We start from the raw sequence: 27,834 nt of genomic DNA on the forward strand, positions 1-27,834 counted from the left end.
GTGACTCCCTGGACATTTCAACCGATCCTGACTGACGACATTTTCGAAATCACCCAGCTTTTACATCGCTCGGACCCATACGGCATCTAGTTTGCGCTGAAACTTTTGCGAAGATTCATCGATCACTATCAAGAACACAAGATTCAAAGGCATTATGGCGATCAAGGTAAATCATATGTACTCTCTCATTATAGCTCTGCGTTTATTCACTGACCTTTTTAGACCCTCGGAGCCAAAGCTGCAGCTGCTCTTGATCAGGAGCTCATGAGCACTGGAGCATTCTCCATTGACCAGCTCATGGAGCTCGCTGGACTTGCTGTTTCTCAAGCTGGTTAGTGACTACCTCACACGAGCCGTTAAGATTTCACTTCGGTCGCACAAAGCCTATGTCATTTCTCATGACGATGAACTGCTAACATTATAAGTCTATCGTCTCCAGCCTCTCGAGAGTGGTCGCAGGATCCTTGTTGCCTGTGGACCTGGAAACAACGGTTGGTGCTTTTTTCTTACCTGCAAATACCAATAATGCTCACTAACAGCATCAGGTGGTGATGGACTAGTCGCTGCTCGTCATCTTCGTCAGTACGGCTACAGCCCGAGCGTTTTCTATCCCAAACGAAGCAAGAATGATCTCTACCAGGTAGGTTTACCAAGAAAATCCGGGTTTCACTGTTCTTCACCATGAGAGTCGCATGACGTTTTGTTCGTAACATTGCTGCGATCTTGCAGCTATGTGCTTCTCACAATTATCTTGTCGGTTTTCTACCAGTACTGCGGGAATCGTTGAATGGTTGGTAACAACCGGTGCACCGAAAATCGATGTACCCAGCCTTTCAAACACATCTCGTCTCGATTCCATATCCGAAAGCTGAACAGTTGCTGATACTGCTCCCAGCGACTCGCAAAACAACTTGAAGACCTTGAGGTCCCTTTCGTTGATGACTTCTCCTCGGCGCTGAACTCGACGGATCATGTTGTCGACGCGATCTTCGGTTTGTACTTGTAATTTTTCGATAGCGATATTCTCTGACCGTTCAGCTAGGTTTCAGCTTTTCAGGAGAAGTTCGAGAACCATTTCCTGCTGTGATTCAAGCTCTTCAGGACACGAAGCTGCCAGTCACAGCAGTTGATGCTCCCTCATCCTGGGATATCGAAGATGGTCCACCAAAGTCGGGACTCGGCAGTTCCTTCATGCCTACAGCACTTATTAGCCTAACGGCACCAAAGCCACTAGTGAAGCATTTCAAAGGTCGACACTTTATCGGCGGGCGGTACGTACCAGTCAACAACGCTGTCTCGAGGTAACTAACTTCCAGCATAGGTTTGTGACTCCATCCATCGCAAAGAAATATGACTTCGAGGTCCCCGAGTACAAAGGAGTCGACCAAGTCGTGGAGGTTGAAGTAGCTGGACAGAAGCTCTGAGAGACATGGTTGGAACGATTGCGGATCGGAAAGAGGGAGTATGCAGTAACAACCCCTTGGTCGAGATTTTGAATATATAACAGGCGTTTTACATGACCCGACAGCCTCCTCTCAGACTATTAGGACAAACTGGGCTTGGACACTGTCCGTCACGCATACCATTCCGAAGAAATAGCAGGCCTTGTGGGCATACAAGCAATGGCGGATGGAAGAAGTGACAGAATTCAACATAAACCAGATAATCTTTCCCGCAGACGTGGCATGCAGCCGAATGCTGCGTGCACATTTATCGTGAACTCGAGCTTGTTCTTAAAGTTCGATTAGGTGATGATCGAAGTCGACAATTGGGAAGGGGGAGGCTCGCACGAACGACATGGACAATGACGTTGAAACGTTGAAGATGGCGCATGAATGAGTAAGTAGGGACAAGTTGACAATTACCACAGACAAAGATACTGGTGATCAATTCTCAGGAGCCGTTGCTTTCTGACAGTAACCGGATAGGGCTGATATAAGGAGTGTGGCGTCGAAACAAACGTGCCGTCTAAGAAAGTACTGTGAAGACGTGGTTGCCACCGAGGCCCAGTGTGTCCGGTATATCCAGGGGGGCTTCAGGGGGTTACAGGTACCCAACCGGAGCTTAAAAAGGCGAGAAGACGAGTCCACGTCAGGTTGGTTGTCTCGGCCCCGGGCGACGTTACCTGGAGGGCTCGTGGCAAAAGAGGGACATGGTGACGAGCGGATGGTACCGCACGAAATAGAAAAGGGAACAAGAGCATGCGACCACGAGGCATTTTGAAGAAGGAGATATTAAAATCCTGTGCGTCCGCCGAGCAGCGACTTTTGGTGGAAAACACTACCTTACCTTTACGCTTGTCTGATGAGCACCCGTCAAGTACCCGGAGCTTTTGCTCCTTGACCCGCATGGTAGGCGGGGGGCGGTAATGCAGCGCTTACAAAACGTACTGTATGGACAAACGAACCTCAAACAGGGTCCACTTTTCTTACATGAGAGCACGAGTTTCTTCATGAACCAACTCGAAGGTTACATATCCATGACTTGACTCGCGATTCCCATACACGTTTTAGCAGAATTGGAATCGACATTGGCATTGACAACTGACGCTGACAATGAGGTCGGCTGACCGACTAAACGGAGCTGCTGATGCGCCCGGCCTGAAAGATCGGACGTGTCTCTCCGTTACACCCGCGCCATCGATTCGCAACTGGAGACATCCATTCTCAGACAGCACAAGGCTCCAGAAAAACCCAGCGGTTCGGGGCCTCGAAAGAGTCAGGCTCGGGCGTTCTGCACCTCGGAATCGATACGGGAGCTTCGGACGGCACCGTTGGCTAGCGGACTTGTCTGCGTGTTCAACATGTCACATAGCAAGTCTTGCACAGCTGTGTGGTAAAACAGTTACAGGGCAGACTGGTTAATACCATTCCGTGACTCTGGCATTTGATTTGGGGTTGGCCCAAGCTAAGGATCCCGACGCTACCACCGTCAGGGTCCTTGTTGTGGCCCGCGATCTCGGGACCCACGATCGTGAATGGAGTATTATTGTGGTAGATCGAACGGCGTCACGTCACGATATCGACTCTACTGGCCGGGCTAGCCCAGCGCCAATGCGGCCGAAATACCCTTTTTCTCAAATCCACCTCAAACTAGCTGAAAACACCCAAAAAATGCTTCTGTTTGCTGCACAGTATTTGGTTTGTGGGACGAACATGTGCCTGCTTCAATTCAGCTGCGCCACAGCCCAGGGTCATGTGTAAGGATCAGAACAGGGATTAAGTTCCCGAATGTTTAAAGCTGCCTCTGATTGCATCTCTCGAGAAACCGTGTGTGTCTTTTTGGGACTACCCTTGCACCCTGTTAAAAGGCAGGTTAAGTAGCACCTCCGGCCGGCTTGTCAGCCACGTACCGGACCCCCGGCCGCGGGGTCTAGACCATCAAGATAGCCTGGCCATGCAGCTTGTTCCCCGATCATGACGGTCTGCAGATTGCAAATATTTGGTCTCTAGATCGGAAGGAAGTCATAGGACATTCGAGACAGCCTCGGTCGACGCAATGAGATGGACTCGGTGTTACCGTAAGCGACACATTGCTTTCATCACCTGGTTGGGTTCGGCAGTGGTGAACGGATGGTGGTGGGCCACGCTGTGGCGTAGCTGCTGTCGACATCCCATCAGTTAAGTTCTCGAAGTCAATTGGGCTAGAGTTTGGAAGCAGTTGCAAGATAATAGAGCTGCATATTGAAGATCTTTCTCTTTTGGGGCCACCACTACCAAGTTCGACAAGCGCAGAGCCACCTTCAGCCACTAACAGGGGTAACTTGATGATGAGTTGAAGCGGGTTGAAGAACGGATGTTAGTGGCAAGCGCTTTCGCGGCTCGTTTCTCAAAATTTGATGCATCAGTTGTTCGGGCTCGGATTGGCTTCAGTTTGCTTCTGTGTTCACAGCACGGATACAAGACGGAATTGGGGTCGCCCAAGGGACCCCTGTTTACCATTTGGAGGGTGAAACATCAGCGGCCGTTAAGTTTTTGCCCCAGACACTTTCAGGTTTGGGGTTGGTCTTGATTTTTTGCTAAAGCATCTGGAGACTGACAGACAGCTAGGCATCCACAAAAGCAGGGGAACAGAGGCTAGGCGGTGAGTGATCTACGACAAACCGGAAGGATTCCTCATCACACCAGTGGTCAAATTTTTTACATCGCTTCAAATGAGGCTGATCCATGACTTAAGTGGCCTCAGCGGTCAGGTCAAGTCAAGTCGGAGAGGGTCTTCCGGGGTGGATCGTGACGCTGGGGATGGGGAAATCGTTACCCTGCAAAACCATGCATATCAGCTGTGTGATGAGATAAGATGCGATACGATATGCGATTTCCGCACTTCATTGCGGAAATACGAGCAATCTCAAGGGGGACTTTTCTCTTACTCCAAGCGGAGAGTTTACTCCTACGAGTCCAGCGTCCAATCAGGCGTTGATAAAAAAAAAAAGCCCGGAGCCATCTCCGAGTATTGCAACGCATTGCTGCAGTCATACTTGGCTTTGCAGGGAAAAAAAGCCACCGATGCCTCAGTGGCATGGATTTTACAGAAGAGTCGAAATTCATACTGTGCTGTGCTGCTGGTGTGCACAAAGTGAGGGGGAAATGGCTGTGATGGTGTCAAGATGCCTCATTGACGTCATATCGTCTCAACTGCCGTTTACTAGAAGATTCTACGAAGAACACGACTATTCCGATTGACTGGAATGCAACATTCTATAGCTTTCGCTGAGGACAGTCAAGATTGGGCTTGAATACTGTTGCCACAATGGCTACTGGTTGCGTACGCACGATAGTATTTGACGAACCAGCGAACACGAATAGCCACGGGGCTTACAAGTCTCAGGTCTCAGTTCTCTTACCTAAAGTTGGGCAGATATCTCCAATATCTATCGGCCAACCTGATGCTCCATCGGCTGGCTATGCCGTTCTGAGCATAGAGTCAATCAGCTAGCTATGCCCTACATCATGCATGCATGCATAACCGTTTCTTCAACAAAGCACAGGCGTCGGACGAGCCGCAAGGGCAATCCTTGTGCTTCCTTGTTGAGATGCCAAGCCACAAGAATCCATCCAGAACTGCGACGAGACGAGGTAAACCCCCATGCAATCTATACACGCTGACGTTCTAGCCTGTTCAGCCTTGTTGTCTTTCCAAGAGCGGATCCTCTGGCTCTTCTCGGAGTGATAACTCCTCAATACCCATTGCACTGGGAGTCGAAGCTTCTAGTTCCTTCGCTTCCAGCAGGGGATAGAGCCGTCCGAGGACAAGGTAACGTTGGTGGCTTGGACTTCATCATGGAAGGTGTTGGTAGGAGTAGCGGGACCTTTCTCAAGCAACGGTGTACCTAACCAACAGGCTCCAATAGTCGGCGTATCTCACGCAGTGGGACTTGCACATTGCCGGCTAGAGAGGCTACTAGTTCGACGGGGAGTTGAGGCTATAGCGGTAAAGGCTGAAGACTAAGGCGGTTCTTGCGGCTGACGCAGATAAGTTTGCGCGTCGTGTTGGTGTGTTTTCATCACGAGAGAAGTGACTCATTCAGAGAAAAAAGAAGACACTTGAAGAATATCACTGAAAGAGGCAAATATGCCATTACGAGGCATCAGGGTTTGCGGGTAACAGAAGGAGCTCTTGGATTGTGTTATTGTAAGTGATGAACAACTACGTTTGAAAACTGCTGACCACATGGAGACAGGAGTTGGACGAAACTACTGGAGTCGACCTGATTATTCACCGCTCATTTCTCTGAGAGGGGGATCCTTGGTGTGATTCTTGACATGTCGTTGGATTCGTAAATTGTTCCTTGAGCTTCATCACATCGAGCCGCTGCAAAAGCTCCGCCCCTGACTTTGTTGATGATCACCTGCTGTGTCAACGCACCGACGGATCATCTCTTTTACTCTATTCACATCAGGGTATATCTTGTGCTCATGGTAGAATTGCTAAGCTATCTTCTGCCTGCGGAAGGTTACGTGGAGCTGGGTGACTCATGGTGATGCTGAATAGGAAGTTGAGGGAAGATTCTCCGAAGAAATTTGGTTGCGAAGCTTCCTTTGGAAATTTGAATTTCGTTGACGCGAAATTCTGAGCTGAGAAGCGAGAAGAACACGGATATTCGGTGAGCGACTAAGGTTTGATACTGGTGTCTTTTTTATCCTTGAAATTGTCCCCCTGAATAGTTGGTAATCCAGTTGCTGTGGTCTATATAATTCCACGTATTCTTGGCTCCCTTCTCATGCCTTACCCAAATTGACAGTAGACGATATCAATCAACACTCAACGCATGCTACGACATCGAAAACTTGGAAATATTCGTGCAGCACGTGAGTTTCGTTGCTCTGATCATATCACCCCCAGCCCCTGATTCAGCGGACATGAGAAACCCTTCGCAATGCCTCCGCTCGCCTTCGTCGACCTGATACATGTAATCCCATAGAGACTCCCAATTCAAGATATGGTACGACTGGAAACGCCGTACATCTGTACGGAAGACCTTTTGGCTCCAGAGCTCCTCCGGAGGTTTTGTTGACTCGCATCTTGATCTGGTAATCAGTAGTCGATTGGGCCTGTCGGTCTTGTATGGCTGGCCAGGATGAGCTGGTACGGGATTTGCTAATGGTCGTCATAGACAGAGCTTGATATCTTTTGCTTTACTGTACCATTATTGATCAAATCCCATCAATGTTCTCGATATTCGTGATTCAAGTGCTAATAAGTGTGCGCAGACGCATATCGCTCAATCAGACAGGAGGACGAATAGGTTTTTGATAAGACAAATTGATGGAATAGCTGTCCTTCGAGCCTTAGCTTCGAAAGTGCATCAACTCGGTGATTTTCTATGGCCCTAGATTTTGAGGCTCGAGCTGTTGTTCTTCTCTCCAACTTTCTCGTAACATTGCAAACGAAAGTGGCTCTCCACGACATGCTTTGGCTCCCTGCAAGCTGCCCAGAGGCCGCTATCTTGTGAATAGGTGGATTGATTGTCCAGAGATCACAGGGCATGAACTGACTCAGTGCCGATACCGTCTTGAGTAGGTACTGAGTTTTGAAAGTGTTGACATAGTGATGAAGAAGTTAGGATGAGGAAGCACTCTCAGGTTCGTGGTTCGGGAGGCTAAAGTGGTTGCTAGGGACTGAAGAAATGTGCTCCTGGTTGGCTTGGTCAGATTGCCAACCTTCAGACATTAGCCCCGATTTCTCAGACGACAGTGTAAAAGATAGGCAAAGGCTACAAGTATTTGAATCAAATGTCAGAATTTGAAACCTGTTTGTGGAAAATAGGAAAAAGAGAGTGAGCTTGGAAAGATGTGGACGAAGTGAGTTTAAAGTGGGAAGAAACAGGTGGCTAGGAAAGAAATGATCGAGGTTTTAACATAGGGAGTAGAACATGTCATCTGTCGTGACCATGACGAAGAATGCAATATCTGATATAGTTATCGAGTTTGCTGGCAAGTCAACCTACTGAGGCGTATATGATATCTTAACAAAATGTATCAAGCTGACAGCTATGAGAGCTCTTCTCCAACTCGTTATTCTCAAGTTCTGTAACTAGAGCCTCATGCCTTGACTTGACCTCTCTTATACATCAGCGTGAGAATGTCGAAGATTTCATGGCTGCAGATGAGGTTGCCATATGCCTCTAGAGAGAGAACAGTAGTCTAGGAATGAATAGTGTGCCTGTTTTAAGTTTAGAACAAGCTTATAATTAGTTTATTAGAACGCGGGTAGTGATTTGATCTGCATGAACTAAGTGAATGTCACTTCGGAGTTTCTGACTCAGTAAATCTTCAGGTAGCACGATGTAGCCGTCATTTGAGTGCTAGTCTAGTTACAAACTTCTCACAAAAATTCTGCAGACACGTATGAGAAAGTTGATGTTGAGCGGTGATGGCGACAAAGGCGCAGCCAGACCACAAGTGCAGCAGAAGAAGCTACAATAAGGAAGTGCCTGGTACGGTGACAGTGTCCATAGACTCAAGGCACTGTCTCTACTGCACTGTCTCAGATTGCCCCTCGGCAAGAAACTGTGAGGCTTTGGGGGAAGGATAGGTTCAAAACCTTGATTGAAGCCTTTCGCAGTTCGCATGTAGGAATGTTTACTCGACTGAGCTAGGTAAAGCGTCAGGTAATATGTCCTGGTGCAGCCAATCTTTGTAAGTGTCACAGTGTTGAGACACGACTGAGGATGATATGATGGGTTTTGAAGCGGAGTGATTGTTTGCCGAGAAGACAACGGGCATCTATATCCACATTGTAAAGAAATAAAAAAATGACTTTGTGTACTGACGCCGTCGGATGATGTTGAACAAATCTGGGACATCGCGGGAATATGCAGCTGGTGAAATGATGGATACGGGTCACAATGTTTGAACAAGACAAGTGCTGTCAATTAATGGAAGCAAATATACCAACAATCTTAATAATAACTAGCTATTATACATCGTATATAGATACAGGTACAGGTACAGGTACAGGTACAAGTGCAGACATAGGAAACGAATTCGTGTCAGAACCTCTTGGTCTGGGACTCGAGGGTCTGACAGTGGACACATAGGAAACGAATTCGGGTCGTGACTTCTTAGAGAGTCCGACTGTAAACAGACATAGGAAATGGATTAGGTGTCGAGAGCCTATGCGTCTTAGCTTTATAGGGTCTGACTGTCGATACATCTTGCACCATCGTTCCAGGACGACGATGGACCTGTTGCCAGGAACTTGGGACTTCCCACCGAAGGTGCGATAGGGAACTTCCAAATCTGACCACTGGTGTTCTCTGAACCGTAGAGGTTTCCGTCTTGCGAAGCATAGGCGGCTCCCCATACGTTCTGACCAGCAATCATACCAAAGCCCTGGATGGTTGTCCATGTGTATGTGGTACGGCTGAACTTGCATAGCGTGGATGTCTTGCCTTGGTCGTCGTACATGATGGAATACATGAAGTCGCCTCCTCCAGGGACGAAGGCCCAGTCGGCAGAGTTGAGAGGGTTCTTGGCGGTGCCGCTCATGAGAATCTTGCCGTAAGTGGCCGAACCAGGCATGAGATCGATACACCACCAGCCTTCTCCCTGGTTCGAGATCCAGAAGCGACCTTGGTTATCGATATCACCCATCTGAACGAGACGGTCATTGGTACGAGTGCCGAGCAGTGTCCAACCACCGTCGCCACCAATACGGATAACTTGAGATCCCGTATCGTCCATGTGCATACCGTAGATGTAGTTGTCGAAACGGTTGTAACCGATGGCGTTGATCCAACCACCAGGACCGACATCACTCTTGATAAGGGTAGTCTTACCAGATGTGATCTCGACACGGTAGAGAGCTGTCTTCTGCATGAGATAACCGTAGACGTCACAATTGAAGGAGACAGTGGCTGCCGGCGCAGTAGTTGTAGTGCTGCTGGTGGTGAGCGGCCTGGAAGATGTTGTAGATGTAGTAGATCGGGGAGCTGGGGTTGCGATGACCACGGTGGCAGGGTCGCCAGGCTGACCCGGAGCGTAAGTGGAGGTAACAGGGGTAGAGATTGTAGTGCCGCCGTTTGTAGTGATTGTGACTGTGCGACTCGGTGGCATCTCGACGATGACGGTACCGGGATCGCCAGGTTGGCCAGGTGGTGAGTATGTAGTGTACCGTGCAGTAAGCGTTGTCGGTCCAGCTGTAGTGACCGTGACATTGTAAGGAGGGGGGTATTCCACGATAACAGTATCGGGATCGCCTTGAGTTTGTGCAGGCGCAAAGATAGTAGTAGGTCGGGTAATAGTGCTGGCTGTTTGTGTCGTCGTGACAGTGTATTTGGGAGGTACCCGCACAATGAAGGTACCTGGGTCGCCTTGAGTAGCTGGCGGTGCGTAAGTTGTTGTAAGCCGGGAAATAGTTGAGACAGTGGTTGTGGTAGTGACGTTATAAGCCGGAGGCATCTGTATAATGACAGTACCAGGATCTCCTTGGGTGGCCGGCGGCGAGTAGGCTGTTGCAACACGTGAAATGGTTGATACGGTCTGCGTCGTGGTGACATTGTAAGATGGAGGTACTCTCACGATGAAAGTGCCCGGATCACCTTGAGTAGCCGGGGGTGCGTATGTGGTTGTGAGCCGGGAAATAGTTGAGACTGTAGTCGTTGACGTGACGTTATACTCAGGAGGTATCCGGATCCAGACGGTTCCGGGGTCACCTTGCGTAGCAGGGGCAGAGTATGCAGTTGCAAGTCGAGATATGGTTGAAACGGTCTGCGTTGACGTGACGTTGTACGAAGGGGGCATTTGCACAACGATGGTACCTGGATCTCCCTGCGTAGCTGGAGGGTTATACGTAGTAGCAACGCGAGAGATAGTTGATACCGTTTGTGTTGTCGTGACATTGTACTCCGGTGGCATCTGCACCACAACTGTACCTGGATCTCCCTGAGTAGCCGGGGCCACATATCTGGTTGCAGGTCGAGAGATCGTGGGAACAGTCTCAGTGGTAGTGACGTTACGGTCAGGGGGGACCTGCACAATGAAGGTTCCGGGGTCACCCTGCGTAGCTGGCGGGGCATATGTCGTAGACATGCGAGTGATCGTGGGGACCGTCTGAGTGGTTGTCACATTGTATGCAGGCGGAAGTCTTACCCAGATGGTTCCTGGATCACCTTGTGTGCCAGGCGCAGAATAGGTTGTATAAGGTCTCGAAATCGTACTGACAGTTGATGTGACAGTGACGTTGTACTCCGGCGGTACGTCCACGAATATGGTTCCCGGATCTCCTTGTGTGGCAGCAGGACCATACGTTGTCCTGACACGACTGATAGTTGTGATTGTGTGGGTGACTGTCACGTTATAGTCCATTGGGACCTGGACCAAGACCGTATTAGGGTCGCCTTGAGTAGCAGCTGGGTAATAAGACGTTCTGACCCGACTGATCGTGCTGACTGTTTGGGTGGTAGTGACATTATAGTCAACAGGGACCTGTACAAGAACTGTGTTGGGGTCACCTTGAACAGAGGCAGGATTGTATGTCGTTCTAACTCGACTGATTGTGCTAACAGTCTCAGTGGTGGTCACGTTATAGTCAACTGGGACCTGAACCAAAATTGTTCCAGGGTCGCCCTGAGTTGCACCGGGGTTATAGGTGGTCCTAACCCGCGTGATCGCACTGTTGGTTTCAGTGGTGGTCACGTTGTAGTCGACAGGGACCTCAATAAGTACGGTGTTGGGATCACCCTGAGTACCGGCGGGCATATAGGTGGTCCTAACCCGAGTGATCGCACTGTTGGTTTCAGTGGTGGTCACGTTGTAGTCGACAGGGACCTCAATAAGTACGGTGTTGGGATCACCCTGAGTACCGGCGGGCATATAGGTGGTCCTAACCCGAGTGATCGCACTGTTGGTCTGGGTTGTCGTCACATTGGAATCCGGTGGGACTTCAACGAGAACGGTGTTAGGATCGCCCTGGGTGGCAGCAGGCATATAGGTGGTCCTAACCCGAGTGATCGCACTGTTGGTTTCGGTCGTTGTTAGAGTGTAGTCAGGAGGAACCTGAATGAGAACTGTATTAGGATCTCCTCGGGTGCCGGCAGGATAATATGATGTCCTGACCCTATTGATCGTGCTGATGGTCTCGGTTGATGTGACATTATAATCCGGCGGAACCTCAATGAGGACTGTATTGGGATCGCCCTGTGTTGCAGCACTCATATATGAGGTCCTGACACGGCTGATACCACTGTTGGTTTCAGTAGTTGTGATGGTGTAGTCAGGAGGAAACTGGATAAGGACTGTGTTGGGGTCACCCTGGGTTCCCGCGGGCATGTATGTCGTCCTGACCCTGTTGATCGAACTGACGGTCTCGGTTGATGTGACGTTATAATCAGGAGGGATTTCGATAAGGACCGTGTTAGGGTCACCCTGTGTCGCGGCGGTCATATAAGTAGTTCGGACACGAGTAATCGAACTGACAGTCTCAGTTGTAGTGACCGTGTAGTCAGGAGGAACTTGGACAAGGACGGTGTTCGGGTCACCCTGAGTACCGGCGGGCATATAAGTCGTCCTGACCCTGTTGATCGAACTGACGGTCTCCGTGGATGTGACATTGTAGTCCGGAGGGACCTCGATAAGAACCGTGTTGGCATCACCTTGTGTTCCCGCAGGCATGTAAGTAGTTCGGACACGAGTAATTGAACTGACAGTCTCGGTTGTAGTGACGTTATACTCCGGCGGCAGATCAACATAAACGGTGCCAGGATCACCCACGGCTGCAGGGCTTGCAAAGCGTGTGGCAGGGCGGCTGATGGTAGGGACTGTTGATGTGACTGTGACATTGGAATCAGGGGGGAGCTCAACAATGATGGTGCCAGGATCGCCCTGAGTTCCAGCTGGAGCAAAGGTGGTTGAAGGCCTCGTGATGGTCTCGATGGTCGTGGTGATAGTGACGTTATACTCCGGCGGGAGATCAACATACACGGTACCTGGATCTCCAACTGTGCCTGGACGAGAGTAACGGGTGGTGGGTCTCGAGATCGTAGAGATAGTCTGAGTTGTTGTGACATTAGAGTCAGGCGGAAGTTCGACGATTATGGTGCCCGGATCGCCTTGGGTACCTGCTGGGGCAAAGGTAGTTGAAGGTCTCGTGATTGTGTCGACGGTAGTCGTGATAGTAACATTGTATTCCGGCGGCAAATCAACAAAGATAGTGCCGGGATCGCCGATAGTATCAGGCTTCGAGTATCTAGTGACCGGTCTGCTGATGGTCTCAACGGTTTGAGTCGTCGTGACGTTATACTCAGGCGGCATTTCGATAATGATAGTGCCAGGATCGCCTTGATTGGCAGCAGGAGCAAATGTCGTTGACTGTCTCGTGATTGTGGGGACTGTTGTTGTTACAGTGACATTGTATTCCGGTGGAAGGTCAACATAGATAGTGTTGGGGTCGCCAACAGTACCGGCCTTCGAGTACCGAGTGACTGGTCTGCTGATTGTCTCAACAGTCTGTGTTGTAGTCACATTATACTCAGGAGGCATCTCAATGATGATAGTGCCAGGATCGCCTTGGGTAGCACCGGGAGCAAAGGTTGTGCTCTGTCGTGTGATGCTGTAGATCGTGGTTGTGACAGTGACGTTGTACTCGGGTGGTAGATCGAGATACACGGTGCCAGGGTCGCCAATCTCAGCAGGGCTAGAGTACCGAGTAACTGGCCTACTGATTGTTTCAATAGTCTGCGTTGTGGTGACATTGTACTCAGGGGGCATCTGGACGAGTACAGTGCCTGCATCGCCTTCAGTGGCAGGGGGCTCAAACGTTGTGCTTGGCCGAGTGATTGTGCTGACAGTTGTGGTCATTGTAACGTTGTGGTTTGGTGGCACATCGATATAGACAGTGCCTGGATCACCCTTCGTGGCAGCGGGTATAAACCGAGTGGCCGGGCGTGTGATCGTGGACACGACATCAACGATAGTCGTGTTGGTGTCCGGAGGCTCTTGGATAACGACTGTGCCGGGATCTCCTTGATTGGCGGGAGGCATATATGTTGTTCTGACCCGGGTGATTGTGCTGACCTCTTCCGTAGTGGTGACATTCCTATCAGGAGGCAATTCGATGATAATAGTACCAGGATCGCCTCTGTTTGCAGGTGGAGAATAGGTTGTATATGGAGCAGTCAGTGTAGCAATCTCGGTCGTTCTAGTCACGTTCCTGTCAGGCGGGAGTCGTACAATGACAGTGCCGGGATCACCGCGGTTGCCCGGCGGCGAATAAGTAGTATAGGCCTGGGTCAATGTAGGGATCTCTTCCGTAGTAGTCACGTTGCGATCAGGAGGCAATTCAATGATAATTGTGCCCGGATCGCCTGGAGTTCCTGGAGCAGAATATGTCGTATACGGAGCGGTGCGAGTGGGCACTTCAGTTGTGATGGTGATATTCCTGTCAGGCGGCATTTCAACGATGACGGTTCCTGGATCGCCCTTGGTGGCAGGGGCCGCATAGGTAGTATATGGGGCTGTGAGACTAGCCACCTCTGTCGTGACCGTGACATTCCTATCAGGAGGAAGCTCTACGATGATGGTGCCAGCATCGCCCTTATTCGCCGGTGGGGAATACGTGGTGTAAGGAGCTGTCCTGCTAGGGACTTCGGTGGTGATTGTGACATTGCTGTCAGGAGGCATCTCCACGATGATGGTACCCGGATCTCCTCTGTTAGCCGGCGCTGAGTATGTTGTATAAGGTGCAGTTCGGCTCGCGACTTCGGTGGTGATCGTGACGTTACGACCAGGAGGCAATTCAACAAGAATAGTGCCAGGATCTCCCTGGGAACCGGGAGGATAGTAGGTGGTATAGGGCGCTGTTCTTGAATCCACCTCAGTTGTGATAGTAACATTGGAATCTGGGGGCAGCCCGATATATACTGTACCAGGATCTCCACGGTTTGCAGGTGGGGAGAACCTTGTGTACGGCGAGGTGATAGTGCTGATGACTTCAGTGACAGTCACGTTGTGATCGGGGGGCACCTCAATAATGACAGTACCGGGATCGCCAGGCGAGCCAGGGGGAGAATATGTTGTGTAAGGAGCCGTGATAGTGCTGACCTCCTCTGTGATGGTCACGTTTCGATCGGGCGGCATTTCGACGATGATGGTTCCCGGATCATCTTCAGCACCGGGCGGCGAGTAGGTAGTGTAGATCGCTGTAATGGTGCTGATAGTCTGGGTGATTGTCACATTGAAAGGAGTGGCAGGGCCAGGGGTCTCGATGATTACCGTACCGTTGTCTCCACGGCTCGCAGGAGGTATGTATGAAGTGACAGGGCCAGTGAGAGTTCGTGGACCAGGCCTGTAGACAGTGACATTTTGTCCAGGATCATCGGTAGTGGATGGATCTTGAGAAGTCGACACAAGTCGCTGGTTCGGCATGATGATGGCGATGGTACCTGGGTCACCTGGGGAGCCAGGTGGGTTATACCTGGTGACAACATCTGTTGCAGAGTCCGTAGAGTCAGCATCACTGGTGACAGTGACATTGTAGTCAGGAGTTTCAACAATAATAGTGCCCGGATCGCCAGGCCCACTAGGAGGCGAGTAAGTTGTAAACGGCGCTGTGATTGTTGAAGCACCGCGAGTCGTCGTCACATTGTAAGGACCAAGAGGTGTCTCAATGATAACGGTGCCCGGATCGCCGGGAGTGCCAGGTGGGGCATACGATGAACGTAAGGTTGTGACGGTTCTTGGTGCTTCTCGTGTGATGGTGACATTGTAATCGGGTGTCTCGACAATGACAGTACCAGGATCGCCAGGTGTAGCTGGGGGCGAGTATGTCGTGAAAGGGGCCGTAATCGAGGCACCACGAGTAACAGTAACATTGTAGTCGGGTGTCTCAACAATAACGGTGCCTGGATCACCAGGAGCACCCGGAGGCGAGTATGTGGTGTATATACTTGTAATCGAAGCGGGAGCTGCCCTTGTGATGGTGACGTTGTAGGCATTGTTTGGTGTCTCGACAATGACAGTTCCCGGATCGCCTGGAGTGCCTGGAGGATTGTATGTCGTCCGTACATCAGTGATCGAGGCTGGTGCCTCTCGAGTAATGGTGACATTATAATCTGGGGTCTCGACGATAATGGTGCCTGGATCTCCCGAGGCACCAGGAGGCGAGTATGTGGTAAAGGGCGCTGTAATCGAGGCGCCGCGAGTGATGGTCACGTTGTAGTCGTTGTTTGGAGTTTCAACGATCACGGTGCCAGGATCGCCAGGAGTTCCTGGAGAAGCGTAGCTTGTGCGGAGGCTTGTAATAGATGCGGGCGCCTCACGGGTGATAGTGACATTGTAATCAGGCGTCTCGATGATGACAGTACCTGGGTCGCCAGGCGTTGCAGGAGGCGAGTAGGTTGTGATTGTGGTCGTGATATCAGTAGGAGCTGCCCTCGTGATGGTGACATTGTAGTCTGGAATCTCAATTATGATGGTTCCTGGATCAGTTGGTTGAGCTGGGGGCGAGTAGGTGGTGAACCTCGTAGTAACACCACTAAGTGCTGTCCTGGTGATCGTCACATTTCCGTGCTCAGCCAAGGCCTGATCCAGGTAAACACTAGTTTGCGAGAGAACAGTTCCTGGTTCAGTACCACTTGGGGGAATAATGATGACATTGGTTTCCGCGCCAGTGGTACCCGCGTCACTTCCGACGTCGGAGTTGAGCCCGGTACGTGTTGAGGGATCGCCAGGAATAGTTACTGTCGCACTGATGGTAACATAACTGTCAGTATCTGGTGCACCAGCGGATGACTCTCCTGATGTATCCACAGGTGTGTAGATGATCTGTGTTCCGGGGGTTCCATCAGTGGCGGGGATAATCTGTGTGACATTTTCGCTAGCATCAGCGAACCTGGTGTTGGGTTCTATGACAGTAAAGTCATCGTTGCTATCGCTCGGAGTCAAGGTGAGTGCATCGGGGTTGCTTGAAGCAGGTGTTGTGATGCCACTGGCTGAATCATCAGTGGTGGGCACTGCCGATACTGAGGCAGGACCAGTAGGAACTGGAGGAGGAGTCTCAATGAGCACGGTTCCGGGATCTCCAGGGGAGCCAGGAGGGTAGTAAGTAGTGTACGGTGCAGTAAGAGAATCAGGACCGTCAGTGTAAATAGTCACGTTCCTGCCTTCCTCAGAGGCAGACTCAGCATCAGTAGCCACCGTCTGAATAAAAACAGTTCCTGGCTGGCCTGGTGTTTGTGGGGGTGCGTAACTGGTGATGGGAGTCTTGACGCCTGGGGGAGCCAAGGTATAGAGAGTAACATTGGTGCCTGGTGCCTCAGATGTAGTCTCAGAAATGGGGGCTGGAGTCTCAATGATGATCGTTCCAGGCTGTCCAGGCGTACTTGGTGGCTCATAAGAGGTCACAGGGGCAGTGATGACTCCCGGGCCAGGATACTGACGCACAATGGTGATGTTGGGGCTATTGTCACTAGGCGGGATCGTGACAGGCGGAGGAGTGGTAGCCTCGGCCTGAGTCTCAACGACGATGGTACCAGTTCCAGAGACGGGAGCAATCGTTGTGACCGTAATTGGCGCTGTGAGCTGGCCAGTGCCAGTGTAAATGGTGTAGACGGTAACATAAACATCCCCAGGTCCCGATGTGGTAGCTGCGGCTTCAGGTGCAGGTGTTTCAATGATAACAGTACCCGGGTTGCCAGCAGACGGAGAGATGGTCGTAACTGTGACAGGCGCTGTTATCATAGGGGTTCCTGTGAAAGGCCTGAAGACCGTCACGTAGCTATCATCTCCAGCAGGAATAGTCAGAGGAGGGCTCGCTCCCTTGTTTGCGGTTTGCGGGCCCGGTGTCTCAATGATGACAGTACCTGGCTGGTCACCCTGAGGAGGAATGGTTGTGACAGTCACTTCGCCTGTAATCTCACCAGTACCAGTGTAAGTCTCGTAGATGGTGGTATACGAGGGAGCAGGTGTTGAGGTAACAGGAGGCTCAGAGCCCGGCGTCTCGATGATCACAGTTCCTGGTTGGTCCCCTTGAGGCTCGATTGTCGTAATTGTGACCGGTGCAGTGATCCGATCAGCGCCTGTGTGAGGTCGATAGACTGTCACGTATGAAGGCTCTGGCGCTGGTGCAGGAGTCGAGGTAACAGGCAACTCAGAGCCAGGAGTCTCAATGATTACCGTGCCTGGCTGATCGCCTTGTGGCTCGATTGTTGTAATCGTGACCGGTGCGGTAATTTGATCGGCACCTGTGTGAGGTCTGTATATCGTGATATACGAAGGCTGGGGTGCTGGCTCAGGCGTTGATGTCACTGGGGGTTCAGATCCTGGGGTCTCGATGATGATGGTGCCTGGCTGGTCTCCCTGAGGTTCGACAGTCGTAACTGTCACCGGAGCGGTGATTTGACCAACACCTGTGTATGGGCGATAGACTGTGATGTATGTCGGCTCAGGGGCCGGCGTGGATGTGACTGGAGGAGCTGAGCCGGGTGTTTCAATAATGACTGTACCCGGCTGATCTCCTTGAGGCTCGACTGTGGTCACTGTGACCGGCGCGGTAATCTGGCCAAAGCCGGTGTAAGGTCGATAAACTGTCACATATGAGGGCTCAGGCGCAGGGGCTGATGTGACTGGAGGCGCGGACCCAGGCGTTGCAATGATGACGGTTCCAGGTTTATCCCCAGATGGTGCGATAGTGGTCAGTGTGACTGGAGCAGTTATCTGATCCGTGCCAGTGTATGGCTGATAGATCGTGACATACGAAGGTTCAGGAGCTGGGGTTGAAGTGACAGGGGGCTCCGAGCCAGGCGTTTCAATAATAACCGTGCCTGGCTGATCTCCTTGAGGAGGGATAGTTGTGAGTGTAACAGGCTCAGTAATTCTATCAGATCCGGTATGGGGCTGATAGATTGTCACATATGAAGGCTCCGGAGCAGGTCCTGATGTCACAGGAGGCTCGGCTCCCGGTGTCTCAATGATCACGGTACCAGGCTGGTCGCCTTGTGGGGGAATAGTCGAGACTGTTACGGGCTCGGTGATTCTATCAAGACCGGTGTGTGGCTGATAGATTGTAATGTAAGAAGGTTCAGGAGCAGGTCCTGATGTCACAGGAGGCTCAGCTCCCGGTGTCTCAATGATCACGGTACCAGGCTGGTCGCCTTGGGGAGGGATAGTTGTAACCGTGACAGGCTCGGTGATTCTATCAAGACCAGTGTGTGGCTGATAGATCGTAATGTATGAAGGCTCTGGGGCGGGTCCTGAGGTGACTGGGGGTTCAGAGCCTGGCGTCTCAATGATCACTGTACCTGGCTGGCCGCCCTGGGGAGGAATGGTTGTGATCGTGACAGGCTCAGTAATTCTGTCGAGCCCAGTATGGGGCTGATATACTGTCACATAAGATGGCTCGGGGGCAGGCGTCGACGTGATAGCAGGCTCCGAACCTGGTGTTTCAATGATAACAGTGCCTGGTTGATCTCCCTGGGGCGGGATGGTAGTGACGGTAACGGGGGCGGTAATTCTGTCTGGGCCAGAATGAGGCTGGTAAACCGTAACATATGAAGGCTGTGCATCACTGGTGGACACGACTCGCTGGGCAGGAGTATCAAAGATAATGGTGCCAGGCTGGTCACCTTGTGGCTCAATAGTAGTCTTGGCGACAGGCTCAGTAATATCATCGGTGCCAGAGTACTCCTCATAAACTGTCGTGTATGTTGGAGCAGGAGGCGATGTAGTGACAGGAGGTTCTGCGCCAGGGGTTTCGACCACAATCGTACCTGGCTGGTCACCAGATGGGGCAATGGTCGAAATCGTAACAGGCGCAGTGATTCTGTCGATGCCAGTGTGAGGGCGATAGATCGTGACAAATGGGGCCTGAGTCTCGATGACAACAGTTCCAGGCTGGTTCCCTGAGGGAGAAATGGTAGTAGCTGTGATCGGCGCAGTGATCTGCTCGGTTCCGGTGTAAGGAATAGTTGTTGTGACATACGAAGGAGGTGTGGCAATGACAACGGTGCCAGGCTGGTCGCCTTGAGGGGGGACCGTTGTGAGAGCTGTGGGCCCAGTAATCGAATCGGCGCCAGTGTAAAGCACCGTTGTTGTGACATAAGATCCAGGAGTTCCAACAACGACCGTGCCAGGTTGATCACCTTGGGGTAGAATGGTTGTAAAAGCTGTGGGGCCGGTAATCGAGTCAGACCCAGTATACAGAACAGTCGTTGTGACGTATGATCCTGGTGTTCCAATAACAACAGTTCCAGGCTGCCCTCCCTGAGGAGGAATCGTTGTAAGGGCACTCGGGGCTGTGATTACACCTGTTCCAGTATAAAGTGTTGAAGTTGTCACGAAAGGACCCTGGGTCTCAACAATGACAGTGCCGGGTTGATCGCCTTGAGGGGGGATCGTAGTGACGGTCGTGGGCTCACTAAGTATCTCTGTTCCGGTGTACAAAGTAGTGATAGTGACATACGATGGCGCAGGTGGTGTAGTTGTGATGGCAGGGGCCGCACCAGGGGTCTCAATGATGATTGTTCCTGGCTGATCTCCTGTGGGAGCAATGGTCGTGACAGTGACTGGACCGGTGATCTGATCTGGCCCAGTATGCGGACGATAGACTGTCACAAACGGAGCCTGTGTTTCAACGATGACAGTTCCCGGCTGGTCGCCTTGAGGAGAGACAGTGGTAACAACAGGTACGCTAATCTGGTCGGTGCCAGTATAGGGAACCGTCGTTGTCAGATAAGAAGGAGGAGCGGAAGTGGAGGTCATAGCGGCCACATGCTGGCCAGGTGTCTCAATGATGACAGTTCCAGGCTGGTCACCCTGAGGGGGAATGGTGCTCGTTATGGCCTCTGTAATCTGGTCTGTACCTGTGTAAAGCCTAGTGATGGTCACATATGAAGCAGGACCAGGCGTTGAGGTTACCGGCGGCACTTGCTGGCCCAGAGTCTCAACGATCACGGTACCAGGCTGATCACCTTGGGGAGGGATAGTGGTTGTGATTGGTTCTGTGATCTGGTCTATTCCGGTGTAGAGTCTGGTGATAGTTATGTAAGTAGCAGGGGCAGGGGTGGTCGTCACAGGAGGCGCTTGCTGTCCTGGAGTCTCAATGATAACTGTACCGGGTTGGCCGTTGGTCGGCTCAATAGTCGTAATAGTGACCGGTTCTGTGATCCTGTCTGCTCCTGTGTGGGGTCGGTAAACCGTCACATAGGTAGCAAGAGGTCCAGCAGAGGTTGTCACAGGAGGCAGATCCTGATCAGGGGTCTCAATGATGACAGTTCCAGGCTGGTCTCCTGAAGGCTCAATGGTTGTGACAGTAACTGGCGCAGTGATGCGGTCTGCTCCAGTGTGAGGGCGGTAGACCGTAACATAAGTAGCTTGAGGAGGAGCGCTGGTTGCTGAATCAACAGGAGCAGGAGTAGAGGCACGCTCAGACTCAACTGGAGTCTCAATGATGACAGTACCGGGCTGACCATTGGCTGGAGCGATAGTTGTGATCGTGACAGGACCAGTAATCACATCAGTGCCCGTATGAGGTCGGAACACGGTGATGTAAGACTCGTTGGGACCAGCAGGCAAAGTAACTGTTGGATTGGGGCCAGGGGTTTCTGGTTCAGGAGTCTCAATGATAACTGTTCCGGGCTGGCCACCTGAAGGAGCAATGGTCCTAACGGTAACAGGCGCAGTGATAACTCCAGTACCTGTGTAAGGTCTGTAGACAGTAACATACTGATCGCCTGGCCCAGGATCGAGTGTAACGGGAGGCTGTGCAACCTTCGTGTTGACATCTGGAGTAGGTGTCTCGATGATAACAGTTCCCGGGTTCCCGTTAGAGGGCTCAATCGTTGTGACCGTGATGGGCTGATCAATATTGCCTGGTCCAGGATACGGACGATATACGGTGACATATGTACTACCAGGGCTTGCAGGGGCAGTGCTAAGCGCATTGGTATCCTGGGCCGCAGGAGTCTCGATAATGATTGTTCCGGGCTGTCCATTGACACCTGGGATGGTACTTACGGTCACAGGGGCAGTAATGACATCAGTTCCTGTGTGTGGCCTATAGACAGTGATGTAGGAGCTGTCTGGACTGGGTGGGATAGTCACAGGTGCAGCATCACTGGTCGTGGTGGTTGGATCCTGGGGCACAGGTGTCTCGATAATGATGGTTCCAGGCTGACCGTTAACTCCTTGAATAGTAGTAACAGTCACAGGTGCCGTGATAACGTCATTACCCGTATGAGGTCTATAGACCGCCACGTACGAGTTATCGGGGCCTGGCGGAATGGTGACAGGCGCAGCATCACTAGTTGTGGTCGTTATAGCCTGAGGCACAGGCGTCTCAACGATAATGGTTCCTGGTTGACCGTTAGAGGGAGGAATGGTGGAGACAGTGATAGGCGCTGTAATGAGACCAGTGCCGGTGTATGGCTGAAAGACCGTGATATAACCATCAGTTCCCTGAGTAGAAGTAACTTCGGGGGTTGACGTGGTCTGCGGTGCGGCTTGAGGCACAGGTGTCTCAATGATGACCGTGCCAGGCTGACCATTGGTTGGTGCAACGGTTCCAACTGTAAGAGGGGCGGTGATTGCTCCAGGTCCGGGGTAAGGTCTGTATACAGTCACATAGCCAGCGTTATCAGCCGGAATGGTGACAGCAGAAGCTGTAGTTTGGGGCACATCAGATGAGGAGGAAGTTGGCGCCTCAGGAGCAGGTGTCTCAATGATCACGGTTCCGGGCTGACCATTAGTCGGCGCAATAGTGGTCACGGTAACCGGTGCTGTGATAACACCTGGACCGGGGTACGGCCGGTAGACTGTCACATATCCGTCTTGACCTTGAGGAATGGTAACAGGCGGGCTGTCTGTGGTTGTAGGCTGAGCCTCGGACTGAGACTCAGGTCCTGGTGTCTCGATAATCACGGTGCCAGGCTGTCCTCCCGAAGGTGCAATGGTAGTGACAGTAATTGGCGCAGTAATTGGAGGTCCAGTGTGTGGCCTATAGACAGTGACATAGTTGTTGTTATCAGCCGGGATGGTAACTGGCGGCGAAGAAGTTGGCGACGGGGCAAACTTGGTGTTGACCTCCGGTGTAGGTGTCTCAATGATGATCGTGCCTGGCTGGCCACCTGAAGGAGTCGCAGCAGTGATAGTGACAGGCTGATCAATATTGCCGGGACCAGGGTAGGGCTTATATACTGTAATATATGGGTTGTTGTTACCAGTAGGTACTGTAACTGGGCCTGTCTGGGTTGCGGTATTGGCATCAGGGTTGGGAGTCTCGATGATAATTGTGCCTGGCTGTCCAGAAATAGGGGCTTGAGTGTATGTGATGGGAGATGTAATCTGGCCGGGCCCTGGATACGGTCGGTAGATTGTCACATAAGAACCAGTCGGGTCAGGAGGGATGGTAATGGGAGGAGTTGAACCATCAGTAGTCTGCGTTGTTGGAGTCGGCGTTTCTGTTGGCTGAGTCTCGATGAACACCGTACCGGGCTGGCCGTTGGAAGGAGCCTGAGTCAGGGTAATTGGTGCAGTGATCGTTCCAGGACCTGGGTAGGGCCTGTAGACCGTCACGTAGGTATCAGCACTGGAGCTCAATGGAACAGGAGTCTCGATAAGAACTGTTCCGGGCTGGCCATTGGATGGCGGCTTGGTAATAGTGATAGGTGCGGTAATGACACCTGGTCCTGGGAAAGGTGTGTAAATGGTGATGTAGTTATCCGTAGTCAGGGCAGAAGTCTGGGGCTGGGTCGGGGTCTCAGGAGCCGGTGTCGTGATAAACACAGTTCCTGGGTTACCACCAGACGGTGCCTGAGTGCGAGTAATAGGTGCAGTGATAACACCAGGACCCGGGAATGGCAGGAAAACCGTCACATACTGATCAACACCAGCTGTAGTGGTTGGCACATTCTGCTGATCAGTGGGCAGAGGTGCTGGGGTTGTGATGAAAACGGTTCCAGGCTGGCCGTTAACAGGAGGCTGGGTACTCGTGATAGGAACAGTAATAACTCCTGGGCCAGGGAAGGGCAGGAATACAGTCACGTAGCCATCTGTCCCCTGGGAAGTGGTGGTCAACCCATTCATCTGCTTCGGTGTAGTGAAAGCAGGTGCAGGTGTAGTAATCCAAACAGTACCAGGCTGACCATTGGCGGGCGGCTGGGTACTTGTGATGGGTGCAGTGATCTCGCCTGGTCCTGGGTAAGGAACAAAAACTGTGATATAACCATCTGTTCCCTGAGACGTGGTTGTCAACCCATTCATCTGTTTCGGTGTAGTGAACGCAGGTGCAGGTGTAGTAATCCAAACAGTACCAGGCTGACCATTGGCGGGCGGCTGGGTGCTTGTGATGGGCGCAGTGATCTCGCCCGGTCCCGGATATGGGATAAAAACTGTCACATAACCATCTGTTCCCTGAGATGTGGTTGTCAACCCATTCATCTGCTTCGGTGTGGTGAACGCAGGGACAGGTGTGGTAATGAAGATAGTACCAGGTTGGCCATTTGCGGGTGGCTGAGTCCTAGTGATGGGCGCAGTGATCTCGCCCGGTCCCGGATATGGGATAAAAACTGTCACATAACCATCTGTTCCAGACGTAGTACTTGGAAGATTTGCCTCAGAAGTTGTAGCAGGTAGAGGGGCTGGCGTTGTGATGAACACAGTTCCAGGATTTCCACCTGAAGGGGCCAGTGTCCTGGTATAGGACGTGGTAATGACACCAGGGCCAGGGAACGGAAGATACACAGTGACATAACCATCAGGTCCCTGTGTAGTAGTAGGATCGGGCAGTGGTGTAGTCGCGGGAGTGTCCGCAACAGGAGTCTGGATAATCACTGTACCCGGCTGCCCACCGGAAGGAGTGGCCTGCGTAACGGTAATAGGTGCCGTAATGATGCCTGGCCCAGGGAACGGTTCATAGACAGTGACATAGTTGTCGGTGCCAGAAACCGTTGAAGTGGGAGCGAATTTGATTGGTGGCGGTGTCTCGATGTAAACTGTTCCAGGATTTGTGCCAGATCCAGTCACTGTGGTAGTGAAGATGGCCGTAATAACACTTGTCCCGGTGTACTGTTCAGTAATCGTGACATATCCATCAGGGCCAGTCACCGTAACCATTGCAGTTGTGGGTTGAACCTTGACGGGAGGTGGAGTCTCAATAACAACCGCGGTAGATTGCTGACCTCCTGAAGCTGTCATGGTGACGGTCTTCGTAACAGTGGTGCTGACATCTGATCCAGGAGTGTAGATAGTGGCAGTTCCGCCGGGACCAGTGGCAGTGACAGTAAAGGGGCCTTGTGTCTCAATGATAACGGTTCCTGGCTGGCCGTTCGAACCACTAATAGTTGTGACGGTGATAGGCTCAGAGATTGGATCGCCTGTATGCGGCCGATAAATGGTTGTGTATCCACCGGGGTTATCAGGTTGAACCGTCACGGTCGCACCAGGTTCAGTCTCAGTAACGGTGTCAGCTGGCGGAGCTGGAGTCTCAATAATGATGGTTCCAGGCTGTCCGTTTGAGGGAGACTGCGTGATGGTGATGGGGACGGTGATTGGGTCACCTGTATGAGGACGGTAGATCGTGACATACGGGTTGTTCTTGCTGGGAGGGATGGTGATCGGTTGGCCACCCGCAGCAGAGGAGGTCACCGCATTCTGGCCCTTGGGGGTCTCAAGCGTTGGTACAGGTGTCTCAACGATAATAGTCCCCGGCTGGGTACCGCTGGGTGGGACGGTGATCGTGACCGGTGCGCTGATAGGGCTTCCACTATGTGGCCTGTAGATAGTCACATAAGGGCTGTTACCTCCAGCAGGAATGGTAATAGGCCCACTTCCAGGTGCAGACGTGGTCGGATCAGGCGTCTCAATAATGATAGTGCCTGGTTGACCATTCGCCCCTGGCTGGGTAAGCGTAATCGGAACCGAAATGGGATCACCGCTATGAGGTCGGAAAATGGTGACGTATTGACCTGATCCAGCAGGAATGGTAAAAGGGTCACCAGGACCCCGAGTAATCTGGCCTCCGCCAGACGGCACTGGAGTCTGGATGATGATTGTGCCTGGTTGACCAGGAGCACCGGTGATTGTGATCGTGTTGGGGGCCGTGACAGCATTGGATCCTGTAGGACCCTGGATAATGGTCACGAAAGAGCCATCCTGACCAGGAGGAATTGTGATCTCGACATCGCCGGGCTGAGGGGCAGGAGTCTCGATAATAATAGTTCCTGGCTGACCACCAGTGGGTGCGATTGTAATGGTGTTGGGCGCAGTGATGGCACTATTGGGCTGTCTAACAATCGTGATATAACCACTGTTAGGGTCAGAGGGAAGCGTGATAACCTGTTGACCAGCGCGCACGGCCGGAGTCTCGATGATAATCGTTCCCGGATTGGTACCAGATGGAGGTACAGTGTATGTCACAGGCTCAGTAATCCGATCGGAACCGGCGTGAGGTCGCAAGATCGTAGAATAAGGGTTATCACCGCTAGGTGGAATAACCTGCGGTTGGTTTTCAGGGAGATCACTGTCTCCACCGCTGCCAGATGTGCTCGAAGGTCCAGGCGTCTCAATGATGATTGTTCCGTCCTGACCTGCCGAGGTTGGAACAAGGATTGTGACAGGAGTTGAGATAGCAGAAGCTCCTGTGTATTGCCTGAGAATCGTCGTGAAATGGCCACCGTCGCTTGGAGGAATCGTGACAGCACCACCGGGGTTCTGGCTACCTGGAGGAACCTGGACAACTACTGTGCCCTGATCGCCTCCAGAACCAACAATGGTGGAAACTCGAGCCTGGGTGATGTACTCAGTTCCGGTGTATGTTTGAATCACCAAAACATTGGATGTGCTGCCTCCAGCGTTGCCACCAACGGCACCGCCAGCGCCAGCGCCAGCGCCAGCACCTCCAACACCAGGAGTGCTTGGTGGCACATCTGCCCAAGGAGTCTGGATAACAACAGTCGCAGGGGCATTTCCGGCCGCCGCAATTGTCCTTGTAGCCTCGCCAGTAATGGCAACACCACTAGGCAACGCCGAAATAATCGTGGCTGTCGGGTTGTCGTTTGAAGGAGAGATGGTCAACGCGCCGGCCTGGCCCGATGAGAAAGAAGAATAAGCAGTACCAGGAACATCGATGAGAATAGTACCCGGGCTTGTTCCCGAGGGCTCGGCAATTGTGATTTCCTGGTTCGTGGTAGCATCGTTACCTCCGGTATAAGCCTGAATAATCCTTTTATAAGGGTCATTGCGGGTCGGAGCGAGCGTAATTCTTGGGTGTGGAAGGAGTGTCACGGGAAATAGTACTCCTCCCGGGCGAGTGTATGTCTCAACAGTAACTTGGCCCTGTATGATCTGAGTGACGGTGGCATCGTTGTCGGCTGCATTCTGTGGCTTGTCGAGTAAACTCGCATCGAAGGCTTGGTCTTGATTTCCACCATTTCCAGCATCACCAGCACCTCCTGAATCTGCGTTGAGAGTAGTATAAGCATGTTGAATGAGAGTCTCCGCAAACCCTGTGGCAATGTTGACTGCGGCTTGGTCGATACCGTCTTGTGCCTTGACGGCGAGAAGGAGTGTAGAGGCTAGCAGCCCCCGTGACAACAACATGGTGTAAGTTGTCGTCGGAGACGCAGCTAGCAAATTAATTTGGTGTTGGAGAGAGTCCGTATGAGGCTTTCAAGCTCCATTCCGAGGCATCCTCATCATTTATAAGAACTCGAAAGATGGACACGATCAGCCGGTACGGCTGCACTGCATCCTGTGGCTCTCATCGGCCTGTCTGTTTTCGTCGCCATAGTTCATAGAGCCGGTCTCTACGGTAGGCTGTTCTCGCCCACAGGTCCGCATTCCCAATCCATATTCCCAGGACGTTCTGGACAAGCCAGGAATGTCGTCATTAAGCTAGGAGCTCATCTTGTCCTGGGGTACCTTTGTGGTGATCGTTGCCAGCCTCGTTACGCGGGTTGTCAGGTCCGAAAAATTTCGCCCTGTATGGACCTGCATGCGCCGAGTCGTGATTGGGCCATGTCTCACGAAGAGAGCTTGGATCTAAACTATTGGAGCTATCGACTGGAACGTGCCGCACCGATCGGGATAGAGATCTTAGGCGTAGATCGTGTGGGTTAGCCCCGAGAACCAGGACGCAGCTGCCCTATGGTTTGATTTACGAAGCCCTGCCTACTAGGGGGTAGTCCATCTTTTTGCGTTTGTCTTAGGTGAAAGCGTGGAAGCCCCAGGCGCCACGCACGCCACATATTGCCTTCTGCAGGACCTCAAGGGGAGCACCAACAGCACCAGGCACGGCGTGCGCTGATTCGCGATCTGGGCTGAAAGCATCTCCTCTCAGTCCGTTTTTTAGAGTTGCCTAGAAGTAAGGTTTGCTTCGGACCTGGATGCCAAGCCTGGTCAATCT

General features: G+C 51.9%; 3 protein-coding genes across 3 annotated transcripts; 2 read left to right on the top strand and 1 right to left on the bottom strand.

The window, feature by feature from the left end:
* Positions 1-154: 154 nt before the first annotated feature.
* Positions 155-1,424, top strand: FOIG_05988 (YjeF protein; the record flags this gene model as incomplete). The annotated part of the gene is made up of 7 exons (XM_031204924.1): positions 155-166; positions 223-331; positions 426-491; positions 546-640; positions 896-992; positions 1,043-1,271; positions 1,322-1,424. The coding sequence occupies 7 exons, from the start codon at positions 155-157 to the stop codon at positions 1,422-1,424; spliced, it is 711 nt and encodes a 236-aa protein (XP_031065173.1).
* Positions 1,425-4,153: 2,729 nt separating this feature from the next.
* FOIG_05989 (uncharacterized protein) lies at positions 4,154-4,579 on the top strand (the record flags this gene model as incomplete). Its single annotated transcript, XM_031204925.1, has 1 exon — positions 4,154-4,579. The coding sequence occupies one exon, from the start codon at positions 4,154-4,156 to the stop codon at positions 4,577-4,579; it is 426 nt and encodes a 141-aa protein (XP_031065174.1).
* A 3,993-nt stretch (positions 4,580-8,572) lies between these two features.
* On the bottom strand, positions 8,573-27,254 carry FOIG_05990 (uncharacterized protein). The gene has a single exon (XM_031204926.1). The coding sequence runs from the start codon at positions 27,027-27,029 to the stop codon at positions 8,631-8,633; it is 18,399 nt and encodes a 6,132-aa protein (XP_031065175.1). The 5' UTR covers positions 27,030-27,254; the 3' UTR covers positions 8,573-8,630.
* Between the last annotated feature and the right edge of the window lie 580 nt (positions 27,255-27,834).

Source organism: Fusarium odoratissimum (genome assembly GCF_000260195.1).
Source record: "Fusarium odoratissimum NRRL 54006 unplaced genomic scaffold supercont1.8, whole genome shotgun sequence".
In the NCBI taxonomy this organism is placed as follows: Eukaryota; Fungi; Ascomycota; class Sordariomycetes; order Hypocreales; family Nectriaceae; genus Fusarium; species Fusarium odoratissimum.

Coding starts and splice junctions, on each gene's coding strand:
- FOIG_05990 (XM_031204926.1), bottom strand. CDS start 27,029: ATGTTGTTGTCACGGGGGCTGCTAGCCTCTACACTCCTTCTCGCCGTC.